This window comes from Engraulis encrasicolus, chromosome 8 (genome assembly GCF_034702125.1).
Source record: "Engraulis encrasicolus isolate BLACKSEA-1 chromosome 8, IST_EnEncr_1.0, whole genome shotgun sequence".
Lineage (NCBI taxonomy): Eukaryota > Metazoa > Chordata > Actinopteri > Clupeiformes > Engraulidae > Engraulis > Engraulis encrasicolus.
In genome coordinates, this window is record NC_085864.1 from 24,474,445 (window position 1) to 24,493,582 (window position 19,138).

The following is a 19,138-nucleotide window of genomic DNA, read 5'->3' on the forward strand; positions in this document are numbered from 1 at the left end:
TTATTATTATTATTATTATTATTATTATATTACTGGTAGTAGTAGGCCTGTTATAATTATGTTGTTATTGATGATGATAATGTTTTCTGTTAATCCTGCTTATGCTTGATGAAAACCCAAGAAGAACTTCAATTTATACATAATGTTGATGATAATAATACAATTGCTGTTTTGTAGTTTATATAACAAACTTTAGCCTACAAATTGCTTGGTTTAGTTCTCTGTTCCTTCTCACGTGACTGGGGTGGAAAGCAGTGATGTGGCGGAATCTATCTTCGATTTCAACCAACCTGTGTCTACTAGCACTACACAGCAGTGCTGCCTAACTAGCAGGCTAGTAATATTTTAGCCGAGAAAATGGACAACTCTGGGAAAGAGAAAGAAGCAACGGCCCTCGTGACTGAGGCCGAAAAGAAAGTAAAGTCGTCTCAGTCATTCTTTGGATCTTTATTTGGGTAAATATCCATTTGAAATCAGCTTTTGATCCAACATTTTTGCTGACACCGTGCTAGCCTTATGCCCAGGAGTTTGGTTGTCGAGAGTTGTTTACTACTTTGCTAAGGATCTAGTTACCTAGTTTTCAACACACATTACTCACACTTTCCATCTCTTACCCCGCTCTCAGAAGTTGTCTGTCCACAGTAGCAGCCTTTATTGTTATATTCCTATCGAAAAAGTACGTCTTGTTCTAAAAATGAGTTTTGCTCATACAAAGTGGAAACTAGCTTGCCACAGTTAGCATAACCTGTTGCTGGTTAGAATCTACTGCAAAAGAAGTACACTAGATCCGTAAGGTGTACTCCGACTGTCAACATCGTTATGTACACCCCATGATATCCTGTTTTTATTAAAGAAGCATGCTTAAATGACAAACTACCGGCCTTATGTATACATGTATCAAGTAAGTGCTAGTAAGCGTGGATGATGGGCAACAGTGGAATACAGGGGATGTTCTGATAAGTCATCGAGAATGGTTTGACAAGGCAGGGCAGATAAGTTACTGGCAGGGGAAGTCCTATCACAACAAAACAATTGTAGTTCTACAGCAAAACACAGATGCATTTCCGAAGTTCAGAGGTTTTATAACACACGCATGATCCTAAAACACCACACACCAGACACTTCCGAACATGTGATGCTGAGGTTCCTCTGACAGTTGTTGACGACTTCTCATACTGTTTGTTCAAGACGATGGAGAGTAGTGCACCATCTTTTCAGTTTAGTGCATCTTGTCAGCAATTGTTAAATAATTAAATCGGATATACCCTTCACAAAAATATGTTGAAATCTTAACAGACTGAATACTTGTGTCGTGTCATTCATTGACATTGACATTGACATGCTGCATACTGTAACTGTGTGTGTGTTTTAAATGCAGATTTATATATTATTTACACATCAGTTGTTTGGAATGATTGGACTTACAGTTGCTATATTTCTTCACACCATAATTCCTTCACTAGATAAGGGCACTGTATATAAATGCATTTCATTATGGTTTGTGTCTGTGTGTGCGTGCGTGTGTGCCCGGCCGCCCGCCCCCGTGCCAGTGGTGCTGTTTGTGTGTATAAGCACACTTGGATGTGGTAAAGTCAGTCAATATTTATAATTGTGTGTTTCTAGGGGCTCATCAAAGCTGGAGGAAGCGTGTGACATGTATGCCAGAGCAGCCAATATGTTCAAGATGGCCAAGAACTGGAGTGGTGAGAAAGCATACATGGCTTTTCTGGTGGGCTGTGCAGTGCACTGATTAGTGGCAAAAAGAAGTATATTTAACTAATGTGGCTCAGCATAACATTTTTGTAACTGGCGATTACATTCTTCAGCGCCAGCTATAAGATGGTCTGCATGTGTTTGCTGGCTCCCACTCAGTTTGTTTGTTTTATTAAAATACAATGATATACCAACAACACCAGTGGCCTGTTCCAAACTCCGCACTGTGCACTGGGTACTGAGGTGGAGTTCACTTTCTGCCCTTTGACAGTAGGTTAAATTCTAGGCTGAAGTGTCTCTCCAAATCACTGTTACACTTACATGTAAGTTAACAGAAATCACAGTTGCCATGTGTCATCAGAGCAAAATGCAATTCATCACGGAAAACACTGTTTGTTGTGTTGACATTTTTGTTAGCCCTGTCTCTTATACACATCGTGATTTGTCTTTAAAATCAAAACTGTCCTGTTAGAGAATCAGCAGTTTAACAGATCTGACATTCAACTACATAACAAACATGGTGGCCGTTGAATGCAAAAAAGTGTACTTCACTCCACACTTTTTAAAAAAGACCATTTTAAGGGCATCATCAGGGTACTAATTACAGTACACTTGATTTGGCCGCGATTAGAAATGAAACTCCCTATGTACCCAAACAGAGTGTGGAAAGGGTGGTAAGTACGGATATTGGATCACGCCACAGGTCCCAGGCACTTAAGGTGTACAAAAGGAAATGGAGATTACTTTTAAAGACCTTTATTAAGTATGGCTAGTGATTGTTAAAATGCAGATATGTTTCAACCACAAGGTGGATTTCTTCAGGGCAATGCAAGAGCAACTGGATGAACTCTTGTTTAATTAAAATAGAGTTCATGAAGTTGAAAGGCAGAAGTCTTTGTGGAGAACTTGTGTTAACTTCTAGTGAACATGTACTCCTCACATGTAAGGGTCATTGTTGCTTTCTTTGATGTAATCCGCACACTGTTACTGCTCACCGATTTATTGAAGACAACGTTTCGACCTCAGGCGGTCTTCGTCAGGTGCTTCGTCAGGTGTATATACACCTGACGAAGACTGCCTGAGGTCGAAACGTTGTGTTCAATAAATCGGTGAGCAGTAACAGTGTGTGGATTTCCTTTCTTCCTTTATGTACGTTTGTTTGATCCAGCACCTGTTTTACTGGATATGCGCGCATCGCCTACACTGCTTTCTTTGATGTACCTCAGCTGCAAGTCATGCTTTCTCTTTCTTTGGATGAGCGCACCTTTTCTCTTTCACATAATGGTAATTGTCTTTTTTGATGGCCTTTGGTGTTCCACAGCTGCAGGTAACGCCTTCTCCCAGGCAGCTCTCCTCCATCTGCAGATGCAGAGTAAACATGACGCGGCCACCAACTTCATTGACGCCGGAAATGCCTTCAAAAAAGCTGACCCACAAGGTATATTACACCCCTTAGATACTCGTGCTGCTAACTTGTGCTATATTATGGAACACCAGACAATACATACAGTGTACTGGTCCATATTGTGCGGGTCTATGGGGTGGTCCGGTTTAATGGTTGGGAAGTTGAACAGTTGTTATTTGGATCAGAGGGTTACGAATGTTCGAATCCCACCCTGACCAGTAGGAAGCACATTTTTGCAGGGACTGTAACAAATACCCTGCAAATAACTAATTAGCTTTGGATGAAAATGTCAGCTAAGGGTAACGTAATGCAATAACATATTGCATTTTTCTAAGCAAGTTAGTATGCTACTTATGTGGTTTAGGCTCTTTGCAGAGAATCACTGTCACATGAAGGACATCTGACTAGTTCTATTTTGGAAGCTGTTTTAATGTTCAAAATGAGGTATGTGGGTCCAATGGTCTTAGATGTTAGTGTTGTGCAGATGAGGGATGCCATATGACGCTCGGCTACCTGCCCCCTATGCAGATGAGATGATCTCCTAACTGAGACTGAGATCTGTCCACCAACAGTGCTTCCCTCAAAACACAACACTTGTTTGTCAAGTTTGATGGGGAATAGCCATATCTGAGAACTTCTAGCATGAGTGTAAGGACATTGTGGTGCAGTTTCCTTTTAAATGTAATGTAAAACCCTCCAAACTACTTTCTTTGCAAAGTAATTTCCGACATTTATTCTATTAAAACTCTTTTCAGGGAAGTGGCGAACTAGTCATAGTATGAAGTGTTTGTTTTTAAAGTGGCCACCCTAGCTATTAAGTGGTGGGGGAAACCCTGCTACCAGGCCTCCAGAGAATGGCTATCGGGTTACAAGGAGCTCCGGCACAGCTCAATCCGCTGCTATTGTTTGACGACCTTTTCAAATACTGTATAGTTATCTCATGTTTTGTGGCGTTTCCATTAAGTCATCCGATTCTCACGTCATGTCAGAGGCCAGACAAAAACTGGCTCATGGAAGCAGAGCATTTGTTTGTATCAAATTGATACACAATCAACTAACAATAAATAATGTATAAGTACAGATTATTGTACAACAAACAATTTAATGTATATTTAATGTATATCACACCTCATTTAACCACTTAATTTCACTTATAAGATAATTAGTAATATTGCATACTTTGTATAGTTGTGGTCAATTCAGTGGTCGCTTTTTCATTGTACTCTTTTTTTATGTAATTCAATTTCATAAACTTGGTCATTGCTGGGTTTCACTGAACTCAACATTTCTTTAATATATCGCCCTACAGAAGCAATAAACTGCCTGAATCGGGCCATTGAGATCTACACAGACATGGTAAGAACAGAAACCATCAATGTTATCATTAATCATAGCCATTAAGACTTTCAGAGGACATAAGTAGCGTCGCCTGAAAAGTATCATGTTTAACATAACTACTGAATGTAGCTTCGTTTGACACTGATTGTTCTGTTCAGATCTGCAAGATTGAAAGTTAACTTGCCGCTCTTAAAAAGCAGGAAGAGGTGTTTACTGTGCTTGTGACACGAGTCACGTTTACAGCCACACATTACTCAAGTGTGTCATGACCTCAACTTTAGTCCTGTCTTTTGCTTACCAGAATGTCTCAGTGGCTGAAACGATCATTGATTTTTTTTTTGTGTGATGTAAAATGCAGTAAATTTGGACATAAAGAGGTTTTGTAAGGGATTAAAAAAAGATGATCCTTGTTGTAATACACTTTATTCTCATTTTAGGGTCGCTTTACCATTGCAGCCAAACATCACATCACCATTGCAGAAGTATACGAGACAGATCTGGTGGATATTGACAAGGTAAAGTTCCTTCTCCTTTCTCCCATCTTCTTTTTTAATGCATATATTTCTTTTGGGCTGCCTCTATTCTGAGACAGGACAGTGAAGACAGGACAGGAAGTTTACCTACCCGTCGGGGAAACTCCAATCCCATTGTCATTGTGACACAGCACTCCACAACACACTGTTCACTGCACACTGCACACAACGAAATTGCATTTTATGCCTCACCTGTGCAAGGGGGCAGCCCGCAATGGCGCCCCAAGGGAGCAGTGCGGCGGGACGGTACCATGCTCAGGGTACCTCAGTCATGGAGGGGGATGCGGCAGCAAGTTAGTGGGGAAAGAGAGAGATGGGGAAGGGACGGCAAAGGACCCAGGCCAGGAATTGAACTCGGGTCAGCCGCATGGCAGGCGAGTCATGGCACCACGGCAAGGCCTGCACCCATCTTCTTAAGCACTGTTTCCTCAAGCGATCATTGTTATGTTGCAATGGAAGTCACAAGAGATTCTGAATGAGACTTACATTTCTGCCACGGTGTAGTAAAACAAGAGCAATGTTTATTTAATTAGATGATGCACAAAGTATTTTATTGCCCTTAGATGTGTATCCTGCTAATTATTATGCAGCACCAGACAAAAAATACACACATTATATGGGTATGTATTGCAAAAAAGGGGCCAAAGTGAACATTTGAATACATAGAAGAAATGTTTTTGGGGGGGCTGTGGGTTAACCTTTATTGTGATGGGACAGCGTGAGGGAGACGGGAAGCGAGCGGGGAGAGAGAGAGAGATGGTGAAGGATCAGCAAAGGACCCGGGCCGGAATCGAACCTGGGTCGCCTGCATAGTAATCCAGTGCCCTACCGTTAGGTCGCGTCAGTCAGGGCCATACGTTGAACAGTTTCATTTCATAGCCAACGTTTTCTTCAGTCATGAGGCTGGAAGAGAATGGTCCATTCAGCTCCACCCCCCACCTGTACACCCACCTATCAGTGTACAAATGCAAAATGTATGTCCTAAGTCTGTGGATCCGTTTGTTGGTGGAATGGACAGTGTGCAGGATTTCTTTACACATTATTGAAACTGGCACACACCTCTGCAATTAAGTAGTTTCCTGGAGATCACCCTGCTTGTGGGAACAGTTGAGACCAGATGAGGGCAGCCATCAAATTAGAAAACAGTGAGTGCGAGCCTCCTTGTTCCTGTGAGGATATGATTGTCACATTATACAGTATATCTATATCATATTATGCACCAATACTGTATATTATATCACATACAGCATGCACACAGCAAGCATTGCCACATCTTAAATGTAGTAACTTAGGTACCTGGACAGACAGTGGTGAAATATTACCTCATCTTGTCTCCAGGGGGCACTGTTTTGTGTTTTGAAAAACAAAAGGCTGAATGGTGGGTAATTAGGGAGCTATTACCTAGAATGAGGTATTTAGGGGGAATTTGATGCTTGATGCCATTGTACGCAGTGGTCTAGATCAGGAAGCCTATAATGCACATGTTGTTCTGCCGATGTTGTTTCCAATTTGATAGTCTCTGTTGTTAGGAGATCAAACAATCAGACAATCTCTGTGCTTGGACATCTTTTGTGTTTGACTATTGAGTTAGTGTGCTCTGCTACATCATGCCAGAGCTGATGTTTCTTCTAGACCATTGATGGGCAGTTTAGCTTGGCTTATCAAGAAGCCATTCAGTACCTTAGATGAACTCCAGACTTCCCTCAAATGAACGGATTCTGACTGAGAAAGCTTGTCAGTTAGGTAGAGATCCGTTCACCAGTGTGTGCTCAAGTGAAATACAACTGAGGACGATATTATTAGCTCTCTTGATTCCTCAGTGAGAATTACCATTATTAACAAGTTTTTGTTATTATGAAAACAAATACACTCTGGAGATAATGTCCAAGAAGTTGAATTTGGATTAGAGGGCTAATAATGATGTCCTTGTCATTTTTGCCATTTTTTTGTGTATAGCTGTTGTAACAATAAAAAAAAATCTAAATTCAAATTACTTGACATTATCTCTGAGTGTAGTTGTTTCCAGAATATCAGAAACTTGTTAATAATAAGAGTTAAATGAGAAATTAAAAGAGAGGTGCATATCAAACTGAGCGGGACTTGACTCCAAATACGTTGTCTCTTTGGTGCTTTTGTATTAGGAGATGTGATGGCCATACATATAATATCTGATTTTAAAATGATTGAAGTGACTGTCATCACTGTGTTGTTAATATAATCGGAAGTGTGTATGCATACTTGTGACTATTGTGACCCAGTGGCTGATGTGTGAAATATTCCATTAGAGTGTCAACAACTGGCTGTATGACGTTTGTCTATGATGTTTGCTTATGCAAATTATTTTTTTACACTAAGCTTCCTGTGTTTGCCACCTTCACGTCTGACTCTTTTCCATATACAATGACCTGTATTCTTTGTTTACGTACAGTATGTGATGGAATGTCTCTTCCACTCTCCCACTATCTGGAATTCAGTTGATGAAGACCTATTTAGAATTTTCTATTTAATGGTAGAGCAAGTAGGATTGTTGTCAGAGAGGAGGCACTGCAACTAGCTACACATTGCAACGATGCTGCCCTTTCCCAAATTTGATAATTTAATGAATAATTGCTTCGTAATATATTAATATTTACTGGTTTGACCAAAGTACAGTACGTTTTGCAGCTAAAGATATGTCTATTACTGGAAATTGAAAATGGCGAACATTGAGAAGATCCACCTTTTTCCTGTATGGAAAGTGTAGTTTTCCCTGTCATAGTAAATACTTGGGAATAGAAGGTGACAGTAAATAATCCTAAAAAGTTAGCATTTGTGAATGCGCAGCATGGAAGTAAACTACCAGAAAATGACATGCTCTACCTTAAATCTGTTAAGACATGGCATTATAAATTTGCTCTTTACCAGCATGGCAATGACCCAAGTCGTAGTGCATTACTAAAGGCCCTGTGTTATGCCATAGTAGTGTTGTACCATGGTAGTTAACTTTGCAATGATTATTACGCCTTTCCACTGGTGGAACGGCGTGCATTATGGGGCTACGATACATTTACACCTCGGCAAAAATAAATCTTAAATGGTTTGAGCACTACCTTCAGTACAGCTTTGAGTTTTTTTTTGTTTCAGTCCTGATGAATGATGTGCTGTAATTCTAATTGCACTGCTCTTCATACTACAGTATTTGTGCTCATGTGACCAATATCGCTCCTTGTAAGTTAATCCTTTAATCTGTATATTGTTTGTTGTCTCCTGCCGTCTCACAGGCCATAGCCCATTATGAACAGGCTGCTGATTACTACAAAGGAGAAGAATCCACAAGGTATGTAGTCATTTTCATCAGAATGGGAGTATACTTGTTTGGTTTGAAACAAATTACAAAATTAAAATTTCTCTTTTCCCATATAGCTCAGCCAACAAGTGCCTTCTCAAAGTAGCTACCTATGCTGCACAATTAGAGCAGTACCCGAAAGCCATTGAAATATATGAACAGGTTGGTAAATTAAAAGTCATCATTACCAGATATAAGATATATTCACGACTTTTGGAATCAAATATAAAGAGAGTAGAATGTAACAACAATGCTTGCACTGTACACTGCCACAATGTCATGACATGGTGTACGGACACATTAAATTGTCAATTGGAAAATGTTCGTTCTAAAATATTCGTTTTATTTTCAGAACAGAACTGAAATGTTTCCCTTATTTTGTCTTCAAGCCGATCAATCTCTCAGTGCATAATTATTTATTTGGGTGATGTCCATATTTTTTAGGTTGGAACGAATGCTATGGATAGTACTTTGCTCAAGTACAGTGCGAAGGACTACTTCTTCAAGGCAGCCCTCTGCCATTTCTGTGTCGACATGCTAAACGCCAAGGTAAGCTTCTCTCTCCCATCAGGATCAATGTCAATTTATTTTCTACCATTGCTTTGAATGCTCAAATGACAAATGTCTCCCCTTGTACCTCATCCAGTTGGCCTTGCAAAAATACGAGGACATGTTTCCAGCCTTCTCAGACTCCCGAGAATGCAAACTGCTCAAGGTATACATTTGAATTACGTGACAATTGCTACGTTTACATGAGACACTAAATTCAGAATGAACTGGTTTTAATTCTGAATAAAGCTTAATTCCGCTTTGAAAACGTCACATAAACACCTCTTAATTCGTAATTAAGGGAAAGATCAAAGTAAACTCGACGGAACTATTTAATTCTGAATTAAAAACATGTAAACGTAGCCAGTGTCTCACTGACAAATGCTTTCACATGATTTGTGGTGAATAGTTTATCAGTCTGCTGTCATGAACAATGTTCCTACCTTTCCACAGAAACTTTTGGATGCATGCGAGGAACAGAACGCAGATGCCTATACCGATGCAGTAAGCTGATTATTCATTCATTATTAATAAAAGTGAACCAGGATTATATTAAAAATCATATTGCAACTTCTGTGATGACCAGTTACAGACAAGAAAGACACCTGCAGGGTTACATTCACACCCATTTGCCAGGTGCAGGTTCAGGTAAACATGCTAAACAATACCAAGTAAGAGTTAATGGTGATGCTGTAAAAATGTACTGTGTGCTATGTATTGCGAGTCTATGTTTACAACCGGTTTCCTCTGTTTGCTCAGGTGAAGGAATATGACACTATCTCACGGCTGGACCAGTGGCTCACAACCATGTTGCTGCGCATCAAGAAAACCATAGAAGAAGACGAGAGCAACCTCTGCTAGAAGTTTCTACACACACACACACACACACACACACACACACACACACACACACACACACACACACACACACACACACACACACACACACACACACACACACACACACACACACACACACACACACAATCCTCAGCCTTTCACCCTTGCCTTTTTTGCATCATTCCCAGACTTTTTTCTTTTTTTCTCTCTTTGGCACTTTTTAAGTGACTTCCAACTGTTGTGACTGTCTTCTGTCAGTTTTTGTCCCCTCCCTCCCACAGAAACAGCCTTATGTGCCTTCTGTCTTTTTGAGCCTACAGCTGGGGTGGGGAACCTATGTCTGGAGGGCCGTTTGCGGCCCTTGTGGCCGTTTTTTCCGGCCCCCGATATAATTTTCATGTTATTCAGCTTCAAATGAAATATGACACATTTTGTAAAGGAATCTTTGAAAATGCATTTGCAATACAATTGAGTTGTATTCAGGGGACCTAGAGAAGTGGTGTTTGCTTAAAAGGTGTCTGCCTTCAATATAGGCCTAAAGTGAAAGGGAAAATCCTGGTTTGTGTTCATAGTATGGCCCTTGGAGGACTTTTATGGCCCTCGGATGAATTTGAAGTGGCCCTTCGAATGAAAAAGGTTCCCCAACCCTGGCCTACAGTGTCATGCCTGAAGAAGACCTCCACCTGGTCTACCTACCCTAGACTCCAGAGTGCCTCGTTCATTCATTGGTTGCATTTGATACAGTCCCGTCAAAGATTTTCTAGGTTCTAACCTAGGTGCCTTTTCACAGTCTCTGGGCCCGTGTCAGAACCTTTTGGAACACTAAAGTTTTATTATTGAATGGCAGTCTGTTGCCAAACTGCGTCAGGACCGTTAATAATCATGCAAATCTGGAGCAGACTGCTGAAAACTTCATCTCCACTCACAGAAGATTACGTCAATCAGTTATATGGACTATATGTACAGCGGAAAACAGCACAGCATAACTCTTAATTAAAAAAGGCCCTTTATGCTTATATTCCATAATGCACTATTTTATTTTTTTCGTCGAAAAAGATGTTCCAACAGTCAACTTCTATTTTTTTTGTGGTGGATTTGATTCGAAGAATTAAAAATACATAAACATGAATCAACGTGATGTGCATATGATGCCTATAGGAAAGTATAATGTGCTTTATGTCTTTTCTTTGCCTTAAGAGAGAGTGTGGTTTTAAAGGCCTCATGTTCTGTGGTCATCACACTAAGATTAAGGATTGAATATGGAGAATCTCTTTGATTATTAAGCACATTTCAATTTTATGTGTTTCCTTGCTAAATTGAAATGTATGACGAAAAGTAAATTTTAATACATTGCAATGATTCCATCAAATTAAAAATATATATTTGGACAAAGTTTAGCCTGTGTGTACAAGTTTGCGTGATTTAAACATACAAAAAAAACTTAAATTTAACATATTTGGGTCAGTTTTGTTAATTCAATGCAGGAATTACAGTTTACAATGTTGTCTGGGGTGTTTTGCTTTTGTACTGTGAAGGTTTCAGCTGCTCATCTGGGTTCAGTTGCTTTGTAGAGTGCACGGGATGGGTTGAAGTGAAACTGCTTCACCAGAAAAAGCCTTGACCATCAGATCAGGGATGCACTACACTGCAGCATGCTCAATGCTGGCTATACAGTAGTATGCAAACCAAGAGGCTGCCATGATGGGTAGTTAGGGGCGTAGCAGCAATTTATGGGCCCTATGTACAACCAGCTTCAATGGACCCCCAAAGCGATATATCTACATAAATCAGACACTGTGTTGGCCCCCTACATAGTACCTACATGGGGCTCTAGTAACTGAGTCACTACTACACACAGGGGTGTCGTGCAGGGGTGTAAAGTGTTTCAACAACTAGGCCACACATGGATGGATTGAGTCTGTCACCCCATCGTGAGTTTCCTGTGCTGACCACAGTGTAGTCATGCTATTGGGTTACAATGTGTCAGTGCGGAAGTGCACAGGTCTGCTTGGGTCGTGGAGGCACCTTGTCTCAGGGCTATGGTTTTTATTTTTGTGGTTTTGTTTTTGAGAAACATGATGAACAGTCAGCCCCAGCTAGTAGCACTCCAGTGAATACCACAATAAGGATAAGCTACTACTTCCTTATGTTCAGGTTACAATTCTCATTGTTAATTTAAATCAAGCAAACTCTATGTGACAGAGAAGCACAAAATACTGAAATACTTAAATAATGGGTACATATGGGTGATATTTTAGCAACACACTTTAGAAATGAGGAATACTTTGTTTTACAATTATTGTTTTCAAGTATGGCTGCTTTAAACAACAAGGCCTCTCCAACTGCTTTTAAAATGAACTGCAGTGTCAGCCGTTCTGTCTCTGTGTTTGATATAGGAACCCTCTGGAAACCACATCCTAGTTACTTTACAATTGCAGACGCACTGGCCTAGTGTTATTACTAAAGCACTTTTCCAACGGCAACCAAAAAATAGGTACCTTCCTGGAAATATAATGTAAATGCAAGTATGCATAGTAACAACTCAATTAGGCAAGTGTGCGTCTTAAAACGAAACACGGTCTTGCGCAACCGGTGCTGTATGGTGCGAAGTCTAGACATTTGTTTCCCGTTCGGCTGCGCGCGCGCTTTGACAGCTCCGTGTGCATTGGGTGTTGGATGTCTTTCAGGAAGAATATGTAATTCCCAGCACCTTTGTTCGCGATGGGGAGGGGCCGGGGGTGGAGGCACTTGTTGAAAGTATTGCTGATATTTCCACTCACCAAGCTTATTTGAGTGTGGAACAGGTGTGAGACACACACACACACAGGACGCCTGGCTCCATCTCCATGCGGGTTTACGCAGAGGAATGATCGGACGGACAGCCTATGAAATGATACAGCAAAATAAAGACTGACGACATGTCGCCTTCTCCTCAAGGGGTCTGTCTTTTCCGGTGGGCTAAGTTTTGGAAGTGAAATCATAAACGACCAAAAAGGTAAGCTGTTTGATTAGCTTTGCGCTTTGACTTATTATTTCACTGTTCATTTCCCTGAAATCCAAATTGAGTGTTCGCGAAGAGGAAGAAAGAAAAAAAAATGTTATACACATTGGCTAAATATTAACCATTTATTCCTAAATCTAAACTGAAAGATATAGCCAGTTTAGGTTATTTCCTTAATAGGCGAAAAGAGGAAGTTAAAAGCATCTTAATAGTCCTATGAAGTTGCCCCGTGAAAGCCCCAGGAACTTCAGAAACGTGGAGTGATGGCCGTGGACAATTGTTATGGTCTATTTGTGAAGAATTTATATTTTACATGTTTTGCATGCTGATCCCCAGGCTCGAGCCACATCACCCCCATAGTAACAAATCCCTTCAACCAGAGCTTGCCTTTCCTGAAAAGGGATAATTAATCTGTTGGGACATAGGAGGATTCACCTGGTTGCTGTTGTTGAATGCTATAAGAAGCATTACAAGTACAGGCTACACCTGAGCCTCCTGACATTCAGCAAACAACAAAATGGGCCATTCATTTGTCTTATTCTTTGCTATTACCGTTTTTGTTGTTGTTGTTGTTTTTTTTGTTATTTTCAAGGTGTTGTGAGTTTTGCATTTTTGAAAACATATTCTTTGCCTAATTTAGGCTACCATGGTGCATTATGCTTTCCTACTGAACAGCATCTTACATTTTGGGAGCTAGCATACTTGCCCTGCCCTGTGCATCATAGTAAATCACTATTTGTCCTCTGTAGGCCTATCTCTCCCCACACCCCCATAAGCTATAGGCTATTAAAGTTGAGTTACACGTTTTTTTGGCTATAGAGCTTGTAATGCTGGTATCATCATCATAAGTAACCATCCTTTTAGGTGAGTCATATCCTTCAACCATGTGAAACTACAGTTGGAAAAAAAATCACTCAGCTGAACCTGCAGCTCTAGCTTAGTCCTACTCAAACCTGTTCTGCCAGTGTCAGGAGTGTAGTGTACAAGATATTTAAACTACTATTTTAATGCCATAGGCTACTCAAATGGAAGTACTTAAGTATTCAAAATGTCTTGTAAGCATTGCAAGTAGTTGAAAAAAATAATTCTCCAATTAAGCACAGATAGGCTTCTGCATTTTAGTAGCACTTGAAGTGCACTATGTAGGATGTCCAGAGGTATTGCAACTATGCTGCTCATTGAAACTGTGCTGCCTATTACCAAATTTGATCTTAATTTCATGAATATTTACAATAAACTAATATTTGCTATGGCCAAAGTACAATAAGTTATGAAGCAATAAATGTCTATTTCTGCACATTCAAAATGGTGGATCTGGAGAAAACCCACCTTTTCATGTATGAAAAATGCATTTTTCATGAATGCATGAATTTGAAGGTGGTGGTACTGTATTGTAAGTATTCATGAAAAAGGTAACATTTGTGAATGAGCAGCATGAATTCTGGAAATTTACTACTAAAAGCATTACACAGCGCACCTTTAATAGTTCTATTTGGTTACTATAGGCTACAACTCTTCCGTTGACAGCTGGCGGCGCCTTATGAATGTCGTATACAGTAGGCCTACAGTGGGGCAAGGCTAATCATGTTGGTGTAGTATCACAAGGCGCCTTGATGAATGCAATGCAAACAGGAGCAATTAGACATGGTAACCGCTAACCGGACCGCTGCCAAGATGCATGTGGTGTGTGTGTGCGTGTGTGTGTGTGCATGCGTGTTTGGTGCCCCCAAGAGGCGCCACAAAATATTGCGGGCAGACTGACAAACAAACTGAGAGGTAGTGTGCTTTCCAATATGTGACCTTGCGTCCTCCACTTGTGCTTGTGGCCTCATGTTTTCCTGATGCCCCATCTCTGTGGAGAAAGCAATTAAGTTTCCCCGCTGTCAGCCTAGCCACAACAATTTTTGGGGGGTATTCTTCATTCACCATCCAATTTGCAAATGAGAAAATTACTTTACAATTGAGCTTTTGCGAGATATTGGAATATACTGCTGTTGTCAGTGATGTCATCATGAGGTATTACTTCCTGGTAGGAGGCCACAAGCACAAGTGGAGGACGCAAGGTCACATATTGGAACTCACCCATGGACAGCTGGACAGGTCATTGCTTTACTCCTGGGTGCCAATTGCCAAATAATAAATTGTTCAAAAAGAGAAAAGGGAATGCTTCACTGGGTCCTGTATCCAGTTAGTAAAAAAGTGTGCTCATCAAAAAGAATTTGGGCGTCCAAACTTCCATGAAAAGATAAAAAAACACTATTTGAGGCACTCCTTACTAAAGTTAAAAAGCATTTATTGAATGCTGGCTACATGCCAACGTGTTTCGACCCATTGTCTTCATCAGGGCATGATAATAAATTGAATAATAAATTGTTCAGTTGGAGCGTGGCCTGGAACTTGTGCTGGTTGAGATGGTCTTTGGACAAAGATGGGAAAATACCAAGAAACTTGTCAATACCAAGGCACTCAATTTTCTTTAAGTTCAAACGGCTTAATTTTATGGACAAAGCGCGAGTAAAATAATTTGTGTTTTACTTCAAACCTAAGTGTTTATTGATTAATAAATATAAATAAGCATTTTAACGTAAAAGTGGAGTTCCTTGGCATTTTTCCACCTTTGCAATGGCTTATGAATGTTGAGAGAAGATACTTTTTTAAAGAAATCAGACCTCAAAGTTGAAAGGCCTTTCTGTTGAAGATACCGTTGCTATCATTAGAAGTTTCCTTAATGAATGGCTTGTTTTACTGAAAGTGTGCTTGAGCACTATGGCTCTCTAAGTAAACAATGCCAAAGTACAAACCATAACATAATTGGCACGTTACTCACATATTTTCAAACTGTAGAATTAAATGTGAATTAGACCATTGTGTCTAACTACAAAGACAATTGGTACCTTACAGGTTTTTCTGGTAGAAGCATGTGGAATGACAACCTGGTAAATCAATCTCATACATCACAATTTCTTGTCATACATTGGGTCTGACTGTGCTTTCAATGACATGGTTGAGTCAACCCTGTCAAAGTCTTTTTTACATCAGAATTTTGCACATTTGAATTATAGCCGGGGCTTTTTAATAACCAGCCAAAATGGCTATTACATGTTAATTTTATTAGCCAATTACACACTCACGAATAGGTCAAAGTGGCTAGTAAGCTTTCTTTTCTTCCAGCCAAACTGAATTTTCAACAGCTTTTGGGTGGTTGGCAGGTGTTAATTTCATGTCTCCATTGTTTTATATTTACCTTGTTTTTAATCTATACACGACATCAACACCCAAAGCAGTGATTTGTAGCCAGGCCACACCCTCCTAGTGACGCAACACCTTGTGCATTGCATCTAGTCAGGCCAAGAGCAATGCAAATATCGTTTCTGATCTCCCGAAAAATCGGGAACTCCACCCTCTTTGTCGGACACCATCAACCATTAGCAAACATGGGAGGTGGTTCAACCATGCCGTTTGGAAAACGTTAATTGTTATGCTCTTTGTCAGACCAAGTCTCAAAGAGATTTGAAAGTCGATGATAATCAGGCTAGTGATTATAGCTGTAATGAGGAAGTGGGGCATACCTTGTCATATATATATCACATCGTAGCCCTAGGGTGTGCCATATCCTTATCTTCCTGGAAATATATGGTAGAATATAGAGTGGTGGGTTCGATGAACATAACGTACAGTTGGCGTAAGATTCTCATTACTTTCGATTTAGAAATCGACATGAGCGCTAACTGGACGAAAAATGAAATTATTAGGTTCATACTAGTCCCTCAAATCTTTTGTTACTTTAAATGTTAACATTGTATAGTTTGAGTCATTAGGCCTATATAAATGTACAGACATGATGCAAATGAGTTTGAAGAAAGGCTTTAAAAAAAATATTAAAACGTTTAACTGTTGCACTCACCCCCTAACCTCGCTCCCATCACAGTCAAAGCTTGCATTACATTTCATACACTTAACTGATGCTAAGCGACTTACAGTTATTTTGCAGTGTCTTGGTTACAGTACATTGAGCAATGTGGGTTTGGGTGCCTTGCTCAAGGGCACTTCAGCCATGGATGGAGGCGTAGGTGTGGGTAAGGGTGGGATTCGAACCTGCAACACTCTGATCCTAAGAGTATACAGCCCATTAGGCCATGACTGCACTCCACAGGTCCACTGTAACCCAAGATCATCCTGCATGGTCCAGACCAAGCCTCATACCAGCTTTTGTAATGGAGGCAGAGGGTGCATTCCAATATGCAACCTTGCGTCCTCCACTTGTGCTTGTGGCCTCACCCTGCCTCCTGGCCCCGCCTCCGTGGAGAAAACAATAAAGTTTCCCCGCTATCAGCCTAGCCACAACAACTTTTGATAGACTGTTTTTCATTCACCATCCCAATTGCAAATGAGAAAATTACTTTACAATTGAGCTTTTGTGAGATATTGAAATATAATGCTGTGGTCAGTGATGTCATCTTGACATATTACTTCCTGGTACGTGGTCACAAGCACAAGTGGAGGACGCAAGGGCGCATATTGGAACGCACCCTACCAAGTGAACTAAGGCTCTGAGATATAGCTAAGTGGCTAAGGATAGTGTAGTATGAGGCTTCAGGAGGAAGGTTTACCAACATTCCGCGCCAAGCTGGCATTTATAGACTCAATGGCAGCATACATTTATCTTGCCTATTTACGTGTATTTAGAGTACTTTTTATTCATCCTGAAAGAAATAAAGGTGTCTAGCAGCTTACATAAATAGCCTACCTTTTACATAATATTTATGCAGGAAACCAATCCTTTGAAGAATACCCTGACATAGGCTGCAATAACAATATAGCCACTGGCCTGAAATCACTAAAATCACATTGCACTGATTGTTCTGAAGAATGCTTACATCCTTGCCTGGTTACCACCAAACTTAATCACAAGATCAGATCGGAACGATTGTGTAGAACTAAAGGCAGTATGGGAGTTATCAGGCAACTGACATCCCAGGCTCAGGAAGTAAACTTCTGACATATTTGTTCCAGCCAATGATTTCAACTAGCTGATTCCTATAGTTAGGCAGATTAGTGAGAGATATTTCAGTTGGTCATGTAATCACCATATTTGGCACACTAGTGCTCTAGAACCTACTTTAACATAGAAGTAAGTTATCCAAGTAAAAAACCAAGATGGCCACCATTTTCCAAGATGGCTGCCATTTGACGTATTCTCGATCATTGTTTGGGCTATATTGTGACAAAAGAGTCCTTTTTTGATTAAATCAAAATCAAATTAGATGTTTTGGGACATGGACAGTCCAGTTCCGCATTCAAAAAAGTAAGATTATCAAGTATTGTGATAAAAAATGGAAATGTAGTGCACTCCATTACTACAAGACAATGCTTCACTGTTAGTTTAAAGGAACAGTCCACCCTTTTTTGATTTTCACATATTTGCAGTATTTCCAAGCATTATTCATGAATGTGCATATCATTTTCTTCTCAGTTTTTTCAGTACTTAGATTTATTCGATCAGAATTATTAGCATAGCTTAGCATAATCACTGGAAGTGAATGGAGGCTTTAGCATCAAGCCACAAATGATCACAGGACAGGATTAAATATCTGTTTTGCACTCTGGTGAATTTTACATTCATTTTAAAATACTTTATAAGTACATTTGATGATGTTTTGTTTGCCCCCATAGATTGGCATTGCTATGCTTAATTTGGCTATACAGTCAAACAAGGCAATTGAAACACATAGATGAAAATGATATGCACATTCATGAATAATGCTGGGAAATACTGCAAATATGTGAAAATCAAAAAAGGGTGGACTGTTCCTTTAAAAACTTTGCTACAACATTGTTACTGTATTGCAGAGAGTCTAAAATTTCATTGACATTCTACTTCTTACTATAACTACAACATAGTGAACATGGGGAGGAAAAAGTTGTTCTCTTCATCTCGGGTGTTGCCAAAAGATGTTCTGGGTCACGTGAAAAAAGGAAATGTTTGAGTCAGTAAACGGTTTGTTGTTGACTGACAACTTTTTTGTGCTTATGTTACTTTTTAGTTCTCACATCTGCAAGTGCATAACTGGGTGGACTACTCTGCATTCTGTCTTGCAGCCACATTTTGTCAACTGCTGACAGGCGTGAGCGATGGGTGGAACAGTTGATCAGAACACTCTCCAGACCTCACCATCTTTATGCTATCCCCAGTTGGCAGGGTCCTCAGTCTGCATTTTGCATATAGTTGCCTGGCCCCATATGTAGGCGGCTTGGAATGCAGACCGTTTTACATGCTGTACCAGAGATGCACTTGTTGGTGGAATAGAATCATAAGACCTTTGCTTCCGAGCAAATAATTTCAGTTTTGCCTCATCAACCTTGGCTGTAGCGCTGTGCTTGTCATACATGATGACAACAAACCTCTCAAGGATATTGAGGTCTGCTTCAGTATG

The 19,138-nt window shown here is 40.1% G+C and overlaps 2 protein-coding genes across 2 annotated transcripts in view; both read left to right on the forward strand.

The window, feature by feature from the left end:
• The first annotated feature begins 245 nt into the window (after positions 1–245).
• Positions 246–11,100, forward strand: napab (N-ethylmaleimide-sensitive factor attachment protein, alpha b). The gene is made up of 11 exons (XM_063205281.1): positions 246–455; positions 1,624–1,703; positions 3,035–3,151; positions 4,428–4,474; positions 4,894–4,971; positions 8,250–8,305; positions 8,392–8,476; positions 8,759–8,863; positions 8,961–9,029; positions 9,317–9,367; positions 9,623–11,100. The coding sequence occupies exons 1-11, from the start codon at positions 358–360 to the stop codon at positions 9,722–9,724; spliced, it is 888 nt and encodes a 295-aa protein (XP_063061351.1). The 5' UTR covers positions 246–357; the 3' UTR covers positions 9,725–11,100.
• A 1,407-nt stretch (positions 11,101–12,507) lies between these two features.
• b3gnt2l (UDP-GlcNAc:betaGal beta-1,3-N-acetylglucosaminyltransferase 2, like) overlaps positions 12,508–19,138 on the forward strand; it is a 30,549-nt gene continuing 23,918 nt past the window's right edge. The window contains exon 1 of the mRNA XM_063205282.1: positions 12,508–12,698. The gene's annotated coding sequence lies outside the window, so the exon portion shown is untranslated. The remainder of the gene's footprint in view (positions 12,699–19,138) is intronic.